The 15,142-nt window shown below is 37.7% G+C and overlaps 1 protein-coding gene across 18 annotated transcripts in view; it reads left to right on the top strand.

Moving 5' to 3' along the window:
* ABI3BP (ABI family member 3 binding protein) overlaps positions 1 to 15,142 on the top strand; it is a 152,404-nt gene that overhangs the window by 32,841 nt on the left and 104,421 nt on the right. For all 18 annotated transcript variants that reach the window (XM_051622176.1, XM_051622076.1, XM_051622147.1 and 15 more), the window contains exons 5-6: positions 8,778 to 8,959; positions 12,715 to 12,776. In XM_051622176.1, the coding sequence (XP_051478136.1) occupies positions 8,778 to 8,959; positions 12,715 to 12,776 (244 nt within the window). The remainder of the gene's footprint in view (positions 1 to 8,777; positions 8,960 to 12,714; positions 12,777 to 15,142) is intronic.

The raw sequence follows: 15,142 nt of genomic DNA, 5'->3' as shown, positions 1-15,142 counted from the left end.
TGCAGTTATTGAAACTGTTAATACAGAAGTTTTTCCTGCTCTGTCATTTCCATGTTCTCTTCCTATTTTTCCTTGTATGACAGAATAATGTTTTTGTCTTCATTTGCATTCTTGGAATCTCCATCCAACTCAGCAGTGCTTCTAGAACCAAGAAGAAATTTTATGTAGCCATGTTTGGGATGCATCTACATCTATTTTGAAAATATAATTTGGGGGGGGTTTAATGTATCTTTGCATTATTTAGATAACCTTTTTTTCCCCTGTCTAATTTTTGTCTAATTTGTAGCTGTCTAATTTAGACGTGAACCTTACTTTGGTGTTGATAATAAAAATCCCTTTGATACCAACAAACTGAATGGCAAACATAGATTATGTTAGGAAACCTTAACCATGTTGCCAATACGACCTTCTTCTTTCCTCCCAAAATTTTTGTACTCACCTTTTTCAAGCTTCAGAAAATGTTTCATAAACAAATTTGGATCTTCATAACCAAACAGAATTTCAACCACTATTGAAAAAACATTAATATGTATTAGAAAATAGTTATGGATATTAGGAAATGTCCAAATATGTAATACAACTGGATTTTTTTCTGTAGAAATAAAAGACGGTTTGGGCTTAAATTTTGCTCTCTCAATCAAGAAAGAATCAAGAAGTTTCTTACCACTAGAAACTGAAAAAAATGAGTTGGTCATGAAGGAACCTGTAAAGTGTTCTGCTCACGTAAGGATTTCGTCACCATTTTACCATAGACCCTGTCTTCTCTGTGTGCTGTGTCAATACCAAAGTTACAGCACCCCTTGTGCAGTGGGAAGAAAACTTCAGGAGATGCCTGTGTCCTGTATTAATACACCTGGAGATTCAAGGCATATGCTACCCACCACAAAATTTTATCAGCTTTGAGTTTTCTCTTCAGTAACTGAATATTCTTGTTGGACATCAATTGACTCAAAGTTTGAACCAACTGCTTAACATAGTATGCAGTGTTTTTCACTTAGCAAGACACCAATAGTGCTGCACTATGTTTAGAATATATTCTGTATGTTTGCTACTCTAGCATGAGAGACTTGCTTTATGTCAAGTCATGGTACACATCTACCAAAACTTTGGTTCTTCAGTTTGGTGCTGCTTAGTCCAGTTAGCTGATTCCTCTCATGTCTTTTCTTTTAACTTGTCCTTCATTTTAATGAAGTGTTATCAGGCTGTACTAAAGTACCGCTTACGTATTTCTCTTTTGCCCCCATGAAAGGACTTGCCTGTATGAGTTGTACTGATCATTTTGTTTGAATATCCTCCTGTACCTCAACTCTAAAGACATGCTACTTTAAAACCACTTACACCAAATTGCAGACAGTCATATAAAAATATAGGTATATAGGTATAAGCAGATGTCTATTTTGCAATTAAACATAGCAATAAAGTTAATGGAAAAAAAAATAATCACTTAAGTGAGGCTCTTTTTTGTTTACCTTTACTGGACCAAGATGCTTATGACTTTTATAAATTAATAGAATGGTTCTCCACATGAACAATTCCAAGCAGAGATTAGATTCAAATGGATTTCTAGTCCATGTATAGAATAAAAGTTATTATTATATGATAAAAATGTGATTGGTAATATATAACGCATAATAAGAAAAAAAAAAGAAGTAACCTACCTTTAGCAAGTTAGCATTGTGTTGAATGTACAAGACTTAAAATCAGATAATGGATTCATTCACATTTGTATCTATTGCAGGAGTTGTCTCCTTCACTCACTTCATCCTTAATCAACAGGCATGTTTTCCTTACTGTGATGTTTACATGTACTGTTTAATCGTACTGTTGTATAATGACTAACCTCTGATCTTCGACATTGGCTGTACTTGGAAATTATTACCTCTTAACTCAGTTCTCTCAGCTAATATTCCACCAAGTTTTAGATTTCTAACACTGTATGACCTGAAATTGAGTCACTGTTCTCAGCATCAGATTTAACCATCTTGGGATGGATGTTAGGCTTTCATATAAATGTTGTATAATATACATTAGTTTAATATGTTTCTGACTCAGAAGACAGATCTCATATGGAACAACAAGGATCTGTTAGCAAAGATTTTCTCTAGTGTGAGTCTGACCTCAGTGGGATACTCCTTATAAGATCTGGTTTCGAGAGCAAACAAGTTTTGAATAAGAGGTGCCACATTCTCAAAGATCATTGATATCTTCCATTGCTTCAGTGAAATTATTGCTTGTTTATTGAGGGCACATATTGTTCTTCTGTACCTACAAAGTGCTTTTTAAGAAAGTCCAGCTAAAAGAATTTCCCATGCTTTTTTGAAAAAAAACATTCTTTGGCTGCTTAACTGGCTGGAGATTAAGAGCATAAAACAAGAGAGTGCTGTACATTTCCTACAAGATAACCCTAATTCTTTGTGAAAGTAAAAATAATCACTGCAATTTTTATGGATCCAAGTTCCTCGTGAGGAGAAGTTTTGAAGCCTCCTTGAAGTGTCTGTCATTTTTAATCAGAGCCTTAGTACTAGAAAAAGACCCAAATAAAAAACCTCAAGTGATTAGTTTTATGTAACTGATGAAAATTACCTAGCACCCAGAAAGGTTCCAAAACCTATGTGGAGTTAGCTTTCTCAGCATCTTCTCTTTTCTGACATCAGTACGAGGTAGCTGCTGAGAGAGAATAGCAAAGTCATGATAACCTGCTACACAGTCATGTTCAGTTCCTCTTTCCATATTTCCAAGAGAGAAGAGAGGCTTGTTTCTTCTCTGCCTTTCAATGTTCAGACAACCTGAAGTGGATAGATGTATCATAATTAACATATCTGGGCTATGTTTAGTCTGCACTGCAGTCTGAAAAAAGAGCGTATGGACTATCGTATAGATTTGTCACGGCCTTTCCTTTTGTTAGAATGACTCCACAGATTCCAAAATGGAGCAGAGGTTTGAAAAAGGAAGTTTGACTGACAGTTGTCTGGGCAGGGGAAGCTGAGGGAAGGAAGAGAAAAATGTTTATTCCATGCAAGATTAAAAAAGGGTTTGTAAATCAAATGCTGTATTTTACTGTATCAAGTGGTTTGGATAGAAAAACAAACAACTTACAGAAAATGTGTGAAATGGAAATGTAAAACCTGGAAGTATGAGATTTTTAATGAAACATATCTAAGTTAAGATATTTGACAAAGTCACATTAATATTGTTTAAATAAGTTTGCCTGTGATTTAAATTTTCTAATGTCATATTTGCAAGTAGTACAGATTTTTTGGTTTACTTAATTTGTATCTGATGATTGTGTTTTTAAACAAACAAACAAAACCCCAACCAACCCAATCATAAAAAAATTAATAAACCAAAACAACAAGTAAGAAAAATAAACAGAGAGGACGAAACAGAGAATCCATACTTACTCTTTATGTCATACAGCACAGAGAAATAGGGTTTTTAAAACCCTAAATTCAGAAAGATATGTGCATGCATCTCCTTGTGCGCCTATCTACAACTCTGTGTCACTATGCAGCTGCCAAGTTACTCACATTTTGTGTTGCAAATGTCATAGAAATGTTTTTAAACTTAACAGAGTTCCTTAAGGAAAACACACTACAGCAAATAAAATTCAGATGCTTATGAGTTACTGCTGTAGGAGTATATGCTGAAAGCTTGTTTAAACAAGGAATGATATGTTGGTGGTCAGAGCCTTTAACTTTTCCTTTCAGTCATTTTGCTAAAAAAATAAGTGAAAAAAAGTGAACGTCAGTGATCATGTAAAAGTGAAAACTACATTAGAAAGTGCTTTGCAAACTTAACTGGTAGCCATCAACAATGTAATTCTTTCCATCTTTTAATATATATATATGTCAGTGTCTGTTACTTTAATGTAAACTTGGCATCAAAAAGGAAACAATATAATCAACTTCATCTGGCAGTTTGTGAGACACTCAGTATCTGAAAAGTTGTAGTTCAGACCATTTATTTTATTACTTTCTAACACTAAATGGATACTGTGCTTTTAATGAAGTCTAACTATAAACAAATAAATATGTGTATGCTAATAGTTTGGGGTTTTTTTAAGTCTGATCAAATTTCTTTGAATGGAAGTGCAGTAAGTTTTAGAATCTTTTATGCATGGCAACACAAAATAACAGAGCAGGAATGTTCTTATATCCCCAAGGCTTAATTGTTTGTTTAGCATTATGTGTGACTAAAATAGTCAGGATTAAATTGTTTGGAGTTTTATTCTGAATGTGGTTCCAAATAAACCCGTGATATTTATACAAACTGACCTAGTCTGGAAATCTCATAAAACCATATTTACCCAGATATTTGACCCTACAAGCAGTTTCTGGGAATCTGTCTGAAAAGAGATTCAGCTGGCAACTGGAAAAATAGCACTGGAATTCTTGGCAAGACAGTCTCATTCACACTGATAAATGAAAACTTAATATTTTGCCTATCCATCCTAGAAGCAGCAAGTAAGATTTCTTTAATTTCAAAAGTGTAAGAAAAAAAAAGCCACAAACAAACAACTTGTGGGCTGCTTCTTTAAAATGGTCATCATATTTTTATTTCTTGTATAGTAAAGGCTAGCTCTAAGCTGAGAAAGGAAAAGATTCACTGTCTTTTCTTATTGAGTTAAAAAAAAACAAACAATATATATTGAACATAGAAAGGACAGAAATATCCTTTTGTATCTCTCTGATAGTCTTTCCTAGAGTTTGCAGATATAGTAATATGGTGCTCTTGTGGCTTCCTTTAAATGATGAGATTGTTTTTGCTGCTTTTATTTCTGCCATAATTTCACATCATAGATGTGCATCATAGTTGGAAGCAAATGCAATCAGAATATTTAAAAAATATATGTAAAGCTCTTTAATGTGGAGAGCACTTCTAGAATGCAGACATTAAACATATGATGGTATTGCACAAATGCATATGGAGAGAGACTGTCTTGGCAAAAAATAGACTATTTTTTCCCTTGGCTGTTTTGTTTTGTTTTGTTTTGTTTTGTTTTGTTTTGTTTTGTTTTTAACTCTGAGTGGAAAAGTACCTCTTATCTGCTCGTGACACCTTCTGCTTAAATTATTGGTGCTAATTATCCTTTCAGTTGTCTGGTAAAAAGGAAGGATGTAAAATTTCTCTACAGTGCCCAGGTGATTTGATTAGAGGTAGCTTCTTTAACAAAAGAGCTCTAATATTTTATAGAGTGCTAGCTGGAAAAGAGGTGAGCCCTGAAAACTTTTGATTGCTATTTGTTGTAAACAGGAATACATGAGCTATTCAGTGAACGTTCTTCTAATAAAATGTACCCTTTCCATATCCCACTCCAAAACAAATAAAGAATGAAAATTAAAAGCAGTCAAATATTGCTGGGTCTTTACACTAATCTAGATTAGTTTAATTAGGTTAATTAGTTAATACTAATCTAGATTACAATAAATTCTCGCCTGGTGTTCTGGGTGTACCACCTCCTTGCTGAAACATCAAACCAGCATTCACAGCTGTGAATAGCATTCCCAGGACTTTACTTGAACAGATTATTACTTTCATATTAACTACTAGGGCCCTGCAATATGCCATTAGCCTTTCATATTCTTACCTCACAGAGAGATTGGGAAGTGTTTCATCTGAGAAACAGTGTAGTGCACCTTTCCCATCTGTGTGAAAGTGGCTGTACTCCATTTCTGCCTGCCTTAGATCACTTTTGGGGAAAATCTATGGAGGAATTTCTCTAGACGTTTGTAACCCATGAAAAGCAGTTTTGCAGCTTCTGATACACACAGCAGGCCAGCTACATGAATTTTGTGCTTGTATGTCACTGCCACAAAAGATTATATGTGAGTGGTGACTGGATTTTATTGCTTTCTTGGGTCTTGAGTTTTATGTGTTGATTGTTTGATACTGTATTTTTTCTGAAAGGAAGGTTTGAAAAAGGGAGAGATTAAAAATTCAACATAATTTAATTAGGGGAACATTCTCAAGTCAGGCACAGAAATTGCAGTCTATTTGGCAGCTTATTGGACTGGTTCAGCAATGAACTGTTGTTCTTTACTGACAAAACTCAACATTTCTGAATTCGTACTCTATAAACAAATGATTGCATTTCTCCAAAAGTGCATGCTGTTTACAATTAGGATATTTCTAATACTCAAATGATTGTGACTTGTTAAATGGATCTTTTGCTTTTTATTACTTTTTATTGAAATGGTTGAGGAAATTCTGTCATCACAGTCAGTGTTTTTAGTACTCATTGTGGCAAGTCTCCACTGAAATAATTGTACCCTTGGTGAAGTTTTTACCGGGTTGGAAATCTTGGATTTGAGATCGTGTTTCTCCTATGCTATATGTTTCTATTTCTAATGGCACAGTTTGGCACAACTATGAAAATCTTCCTGTCAGATTTTTTAATAGTCTTGAATTCCAGTGAAAAATGTTTTTGGCATGCAAGTGTTCTCTATTTTAATTCATGTTGCGGAAAAGGAATTTGCAGGTGTAGAAACAGTATTCAAAAATAGAACATTTTCTACAGTAGAAACAAGTTGGAGCAGCCTCTTAAAAGTCTATTCATTATGAACATGGTTTTGATGGAGTTTTTTACCCTCATTTTTGATGCAGTTATTAATTTAGACTACTAAATTACTGAAATGAATTTGCATACTGTTCTCTTTCTATCACATATAATCAGTTTATTTCTACCCCATTAAAAAAAATCAGGTGGGAAAGGATGAAGATAAAAAATGAAATTTCTTCTCTCAGGCAATGTGGGAAGAAGGTAATTACTTGTCCTTGTGATTTACACTTTGATCATAGATCTATCTATACCTATTCTAAATCCCTTTCCAAGAGGCTATATGGGGTCAAGCAAGATGCATTTATTTTGCAAGTAGGATTTCACTATTACTGTTACATCTTCTGCAAGATAGTGACAGAGATTTGAAGTAAGCTTTTCTTGTCTGTTAGTGTCTGTGTGATTATGTATGAAAGGATTAAGAGGCTAACGGAGGAGAAATTTTCTTCATTTTACTGTCGCTAATCATTTCTTGTTAAAAATGTTACTTATCAGTTCAACTAATAGTTAGATCTCACGTTGCTTACCATATGAAATTCAAGTAGATCACAGAAGTGAGGATGCAGATTATTACTTTGTACTCCAGAAATCAGTAAGAATAGAGAGGATATTCAGTACTTGCCATATTTATTTCCCTTCCAAGGTCTGGGTTAAATTACAGCCTGTGTTGAAGGCAAAGTATTACAGTTAATGAAGATAAGGTATGTGAGCCAACATAAATCGTAATTTTTTAACTTGGTGGAATACCTGAATGAGCTGAATTGTCACAATTAAACAGGAGAACCTATATTCTTGGTGCCAAGAAAACAAATTTGATGGTTATGAGCTAAAAAGTGTAAACAAAGTGAATCTTTGCATATGAAAAACATTTCTATGTTTGGCACTTGCCTGGTGTTACGTGGTGTTTTAATAATGAAATGGGAATTTCCCTGTACTCAGCAGTCATCTTTCACATATACCATACTCTGGAAATGCTGTTCTGTAACTTTGACAAAAGCAACTTTGTGCATTGACAGTATTATACTTGGTCCATTAAGTAATTTTAATCTGGACCTTCAACCTGATACCTTTTCAGCTGATTAAGGAACTTCTTTTTGTTGTTTTCTTAAGGTTCCTTCTTTTCCATATATTTTCCTATGTAATATCTACATTAAATCTCACAACCCTCATTTCTTTTTCCTCCTGAATTATTCTTGGGTGCATACCTGGGGTTTTAACATTACATTTCTTTAATAACCTTAATTTGCTTTAATTATGGCAAAGTATAATTGAATGGAATTCATACATTTTTGGCTAATGTAGATGTATGATGGATACGGACAGCAGATATGCTCTATTTATGTTATGTGTAAGAGTTTTCAGTATTACTTGGTTTTAAAAGTTGCCAAATCTCTCTGAGATTTGTTTTTACAAAAACAGAAAACGGTATCCCTGTCTGGCAGTGATGCAGATATTGAAAATGAGACTGTAGCAGGCAGTGGAGTTCTTGGGCCATAACTCACTGTTTGCATTGCATTTTTTATACTTGTTAACATTGTAGTCATACTTTTTCAGGGTGGTGCTACTTGATTGAATTGGGCAATTTCTGTAGAAATGTTTTTTAGCTTCATAAGCTGTTAGCATTTATCCCATTATTGATTTAAACTGGTGAAAGTAATGTCTTGGTTTACTTTCTTGTTTGAAGTGTGGGCGATGCATAATGGGATCACTGAGTGAAGAATGTGTTCTATAAATGTCAACTATTATTGGTTTTCCCTTGAGATTATTTTTGGACTAATTTTGAGGGGAACACCTCTCCCTGGACAGATGCAGACTGTTTGAGAAATTGATTGACACTTCCTGACTAATACACTTATGATTCAGTTGACTAGTTCTGGCATATGTCAGAATCACAAGATACCACTTGCAAAATGACAGTGCAGTTTGTGGCCAGAACTGCACACATGGTTGTAAATTAGGAGACCGTTCTTTTGCTTTTTGTGTAATACTCCTGATATCAGGGTCTGTATGATGGGAAGAACGTATGTATCTAGGAGATGACTGGGATAGAAGTACATTTGCAGGGGAGATGCTAGCTTTTCTGGTACTCTGGTGCCATAAGGGGCCAGATAGAACAAAAACAATGGTGGGTAGAAATAATGTTAGTGATTTCTAGTGAAAATGGTTGCAGAGATTTTCCTTGTCAAGAGAAGTATTTATTTTAATTTTTGTTGTTGAGCAGGTTCTATACAGTTCGCTACAGAGAAAAGGGTAAAGACAAGAAATGGGTTTTTCAGCTTTGCCCAGTTACAGAGACGGTGGTGGACAATCTGAAGCCAAACACACTTTATGAGTTTGGAGTTAAAGACAATGTGGAAGATAGTATTTGGAGCAAGACTTTCAATCATAAGACAGTTCTGTCTAGTAAGTATTTAGCAATAATTAATCAAGTAACTACTGTGTTTTACAGTATTTTTTAATCTACTGTGTTACTACTTAAAGTAAGCTACTGGGCAGGTTTCCATTGTTTAAATGCTATTCTTTATGCCTCTAAGAAATTATTTTAGGAATTGGTGAAACTAGAAATAGTTTGGTTTTGAAAAACTGCCACCTACTCTTCTGTAAGTTGTTCTCATGGTAAATACTAGAGGATCTGCTGCAGGTCAGTAGAACTCTAACGGTGTTTAATTTAGATACACACAAAACATTGAGAACATACATTTATCATTCTGACCGGATTCCAGGCTTTTTCCTTGTGCCTTGCATAGTGAGATTATAACTAATTTGAGTTGACGGAAAGTATTATCCTTGTTTTAATCCTCCTTTATATCTGCTTTTATGACGAAGTTTGTTAAAAAATAGACATGGCCTGTCCTATTCGCCATGCATCACAATGGGCCCCTTGTGACTCTGCTGGAAAATTGAAATCAAACCTAATTTACAGTCAAGGAATTATAAAAATTGTGTTTGAAGCATATGCTTTCATGTATGTTTTTGTCTGGGTTTTCATGGAGTCAGTGCATGGCATTCCTGGCTGGTCTCTCAGTCGTATTTTAAGGTTTTTCTCCAAAGTCCCAAAAGAATGCAGGCCAAGTGGCATCAAATTAAGCCTTGAAAAAACAATTACTGCTCAAAGAATCATGATTATCCATGAATGAAATATGCAGCAGCAGAGTCATCCTCCATTTCTAGAGAGGAAGAGAAGATTTAACATTGTTCAATTTAATTTATTTTTCTCCAGCATTTACATGAAGGTGTTTCTGAGCACGGTGTTCGTCAGAAGATGTTGCGAACTCCAGTGCTTAGTATTTCTTGCTCAACTTGAAATGTGAAGAATGATGTCCATCATTTGGCATAATCAAATTTGTTCTTTGTATATAATGTCTAAGTGCTCTTTCTTACAGACACCATATGTTTCTAATAGTCCAGAAGAGTCATTCTTCCAAGTTAAGGAAGCAGATTGAGTTGAGTTCACAGATATTTTCTTGTAAGAGTTCGTATTCAATTTAGATGAGATTTCTTTTTCCTATAATGTACACTTGTGTATTCAGCGGATTCATCTGCAGCAGCTAAATGCAGGGAGCTTGGTATTAGCTAAATGTGGGGAGCACAGGTAGAAGAGCAGCCCCTGGGAAGCTCCAGCGACCAGAAGCAGGCAAACAGGGCCTGGTCCAGCAGTTCACGCAGGCAGGGCGTGCGGAGCAGGGCACAGGCCCCCTCTTGGCTCAAGGCAAGAACTCGGCTAGTGATCATCCTCCCCCTGAAGAGGACCTGGCCACGGTACCAACTCAGGCAAAAACCATTGCCAGGAGGACGGTGGGAACCCAGACAGAGGTCCCTCCCTCTCAAGAATGCAGCTGTCCATGCCTTTGGCTGCACAGAATGTCTCAGCCTGGCAGTCGTATCGGAGGAGAGCAGAGAGAGCACCTGTGTGTGCTGTGACCAGGTGAATGATTCACTCAGCCCAGTGGCTGAGCTGAAACAGGAGGTGGAAAGATTACGGAGTATCCGGGATTGTGAAAGAGAAATAGATGGGTGGAGTAATACCCTACCATCCTTGAGACAAAGCCTCAAGGTGGAGGCTTCATGAGAAGTAGAGGATCCCCTGCCTTCCTGTCACCTGGCAGAGGAAGGGGACCTGAGAGAAGAGGGGAACTGGAAGCAGGTCCCTGCTCAGGGCAACAGGTGAACCTGCTCCCAGCTTCCCTCACCTTCACGTGTGCCCTTACAGAACAGGGATATGGCCCTGGATCAGGAAAATCAGGTAACTGAGGTTGCTGACAAAGGTCTATCCAGAGAGTTGCTGAGGCAGTCTGCCCCATGCATTAGGACTGCTTCTGCTGAGAGCAAAAGGTAATTGTTGTAGGATATTCTCTTTTGATGAAACTGAGGGCCAGAACTATATGTCAGCCAGACTGAAGCCTCAGGGAGGTCTGCTGCCTTTCTGGGGCCCGGGTTAGTGATGTTACCATGAAACTCCCAGGGCTGGTGCAGCCCTCTGGTTACTACCCACTAGTGGTCATGCAGGTGGGCACTGATGAGGTTGCCCAGGCAGGTCCCAGGGTGATGAAAAGGGATTTCAGAGAACTAGGCTGAATGCTTGTGGGATCAGGAGCACAGGTGGTCTTTTCCTCAGTTCCTTCAGTGGCAGGAAAAGCTGAAAGGACCAGGAAAACACAACTGATTAATGAATGGCTTAGAGGCTGGTGCTGTCGGATGAACTTTGGGTTTTTCGATCATGGAGATGTTTACAGGGCATCACCTCTGCTAGCAAACAATGGCATGGAGCTATCAACAAGGGGGGAAAAGGTTCTTGTCCAGGAGTTAGCAGGGCTCATTGAGAGAGCTTTAAATTAGGGTAGGGGACAAAATTCCTGGATGGTTTGATTTCCAGGACACCAGGTCTGCTGGCATTGGATGGGAAGACCCTGTCCTGCAGGGGACAAAGGGTCCTAGGGCAGGAGTTAGCAGGGCCCATTCACAGAGCTTTAAACTAGATTTGAAGTGGGAGGTGGTTGTAGCTGGGTTTGAACTAGTGGGGCATTGTTCTGCTATTAATGAAGACCAGAAGGCCTCCTGCCTCCCAAGGGTGCCACCAGCGTGCTCAGCTCGCTCCCTGAAATGCCTGCACACCAATGCAGGCAGCATGGGGAATAAACAGAGGGAGTTAGAGGTCTGTGTGCAGTCCAAGGGTTATGATCTGGTGGCAATTACAGAGACATGGTGGGACAGCTCACATGACTGGGATGTGGTCATGGATGGCTCTGTCCTTTTTAGGAAAGACAGGTGAGCGAAATGAGGTGGGGGAGTTGCTCTTTATGTGAGAGAGCAACTAGAATGTATTGAGTTCTGTCCAGAGGCTGATGAGGAGCAAGAGGAAAGTCTGTGGGTACCAATCAAGGGGCAGGCTGGCATGGGTGATACAGCTGTGGGGGTCTATTACAGACCTCCTGATCAAGATGAAGGAGTTGATGAGGCTTTCTACAGGCAGCTGAAAGCAGCCTCACATCTACAGGCCTTGGTCCTAATGGGTGAGTTTAAATACCCAGGTATTTGCTGGAAGGCCTACACAGCCAGCCATTCACAGTCTAGGAGATTCCTCCAGTGCATTAAGGATACCTTCTTGATATAAATGGTGGACAAACCAACTAGGAGAGGAGTGCTGCTGGATCTTGGGCTCACCAACAAGGCGGGTCTGGTTGAAGAGGTGACAGTCAATGGCAGCCTTGGCTGCAGTGATCACAAGATGGTGGGAGTGCAGGATCCTGTGTGGGAGGAACAGAATCCCTAGCAGGACCAGAACCCTGGACTTCTGCAGGGCCAACTTTGACCTCTTCAATCAATTGTTAAGAGAAGTCCCATGGGACAGGGTACTAGATGGTAAAGGGGCTCAAGATAGTTGGTCAACATTCAAGGATCACTTCTTGCAAGCTCAGGATCAGAGCGTCCCAATGGGTAGGAAATCAAGTAAGGGAGCCAGGAGACCCACATGGTTAAACAAGGAACTGCTGGGCAAACTCAAATGGAAAAAGAGAATTTATGGATCATGAAGGAAGGGCTGGCCACTTGGGAGGAATATAGGACTGTTGTCAGAGGATGTAGGGAGGCAATTAGGACAAATTGCTTTGGACAAAACAAAATTTAATTGTGTGTGCTTTTTTGTCTTTCTGTCAATTCAGATAAAAAAGTAAATGGACAACTCCAGAATATGTACAAGTTGGTACCTAATTCCCAAACACAGGTATGCAAAACAATCTTGTTTTTTATACCAGATTCGTATTTTGTATAATCAAATTTTCCTTCTCTGTTAAAGTGAGAAAGACATTATGGCCACAAATTGCCAGTATAAATAATCTGTTAATTTAGATAACTATATGGAGAAGTGTTTATATGTGTGGATTGATGAAATGATTGAGAACTGTAGCTGAGATGATTACACATACTGATCCCCATTTAACAAAGACGAAGCTTGTTGTTTCAGTGTATGGATTCTAAATTTGCTTGTCCCTTTTTAACTTGTGATATTTGTGGTGGTCAGTTTATTTTATGATAAGATAGTGCTGTTTATTTTATAGATTAAGCTTGTGTTTATTCATGTGTTCTAAAATCAGTGGTCATCCCATTGAATTCATGGGTAGTTCTCTTGTGAGGCAACTGTATGTGGAAGAAGAGGAAGCTGGAAAGGGCAATTTAATGTGCTTATCAAGATTGCTGGGCAGTTCATTAAGTCCTTGCAGGTGGCAAGATAGATTTTTTTTTAAATTTATTTATTTTTTCTCTTCTCATCTGGCATTTCCCAAAAAAGCTTTCAAGCAAGCATGGATAAGTTTCGTGTTTGTGGATTCACATACACAGATACTTTTTGCTTCCAAGTGCTGAAGTAGAAACTAAGGATCTACAGATTGAACTTTTTAGTAGATTAATACAATGAAAAATAGACCCTTTATTAATAGCTTTGGAGCATTACTTCCTCTTCTATGGGTTTAAATTGGTTTCCTCCTATTTTCTTTCCTTTATTTGTTCTCAAAGTGCAAGTTTCAGCAGATACTCTTCAGGGGTTTTTTTTGTTTGTTTTCTTTGTTTTTAAGGTACTATGCCTGAGGTAGGCTATGGGATAACTTCCCAAGAAAAATTGTAAAAATCCTTGTTACTTCAAACATTTTAGAGGGTTGAGTCACGAGTGATGATTATTATAAGGGAACAATCCATTCTTCACAAATCTCTTTGGTCTCTCATTTTCCAAGTGTTTTGAAGATAGAAAATGGTCATGTCTGTTTTCTTATTGTTCATTCTACAAGTTGTACAATATTATAAACTCTCTGTAATTATCAGACCTGAGATTCCTTCAGGAATCAAACTACAATCCTTTAAATACACTTTCTTGTAGGAATAATTACATATTCATTTAAGATATGAATACTTTAATTACAGTATTTCACACAGAGTTAGAGCAGGATAATGCTTAGGTTATTGGAAACATAGTAATGTCTCACATTCAAGAGAAAATGTTTAATCTGTGAGTAATATAAAGCCAGTTGAATTCAGAAAGATGCTTATGTCATTATGTTGTTGCTAAAATCAACTTCGCTCTTCTTCCCATTGGCCCCATAAACATCTTTAAAGTTACAGGTGACAGCCCAAGACCAGGTAATTTAGTCTAGCAACTGGAGTGCAGACTAAGACCCTTTCTTCCTCTTAGCAAACCTTGCATGCCAGGACCCTGACTGTGTTATGCCACTTCTGTGGAAGTAGGGATTCTATTTATACAAGTCCTGAGAAAGTGAGCTAAAAGAGCTTTCCAAATATTTGCACAGCTTAAGCATGAAAGGAAGAGTGGAGCCAGCATCTAGTCTTTTTACTCAGCCTCACAGGGCTTAGCTCCAGAGCAGTACTGCTTTACCACACTCCACAGAAATATCATTAAAACATCCCACAGATTATTCTAAAAATTCTCTTACCATTTTCACTTTAGTGGTAAAAAAAGTGGTAAAGAGCCATAAAACTAAGACTGGGAAGAAGATAGTGGCCGACTCTTCAGTTTACATTATTACTTCAGTTTCCACAGTATTAGGTGGGGTATGTTTCAGTGGTGCAATCGCATCATCAGTGCAACGCCAGAATTAATGTTATTTAGGCCAAGCTTTGTTTGTGCCTTATTTTGCTCCAAAGATACAACTGGCTCATATCAGCACGGTTCCAACTGTTCTCTGTGAGGAGACATTTTTAAAGGCTGCTTATTAAAGCAACATTACAGATCCATCTGGTCATTTCTGCCCTTTCAACACTGGTCACGTATCAGCTTGTGTTTCTTTTGGCAGGTTCATTCTTTAAATTTGACTAAGCTCCTGGGGCTGTGTGAGCTACCACTAATGAGAGAGAGGAAGAAAAGGAGAGCTCTAGGGATGGTCATTCTGTTTCCTTTCACAAACAATGGGTGGTGGTAGGGTGGAGAGAATGCAGTAGAAATTTATTTCCTCTTCTGTCTGATTAGGTTCCTGTAATTTCATAATGTCAGTCTGAAAGGTGGGGTCCTCAGTTTTTCTAGCCAAAAAGCAGGGTTCTTAGCTTCTGTCATTTTCTGTAAACTCTGGAAGAATACATGCCTGC

This window comes from Apus apus, chromosome 1, assembly GCF_020740795.1.
Source record: "Apus apus isolate bApuApu2 chromosome 1, bApuApu2.pri.cur, whole genome shotgun sequence".
NCBI lineage: Eukaryota > Metazoa > Chordata > Aves > Apodiformes > Apodidae > Apus > Apus apus.
This window is presented reverse-complemented; position numbering and strand designations above follow the sequence as displayed.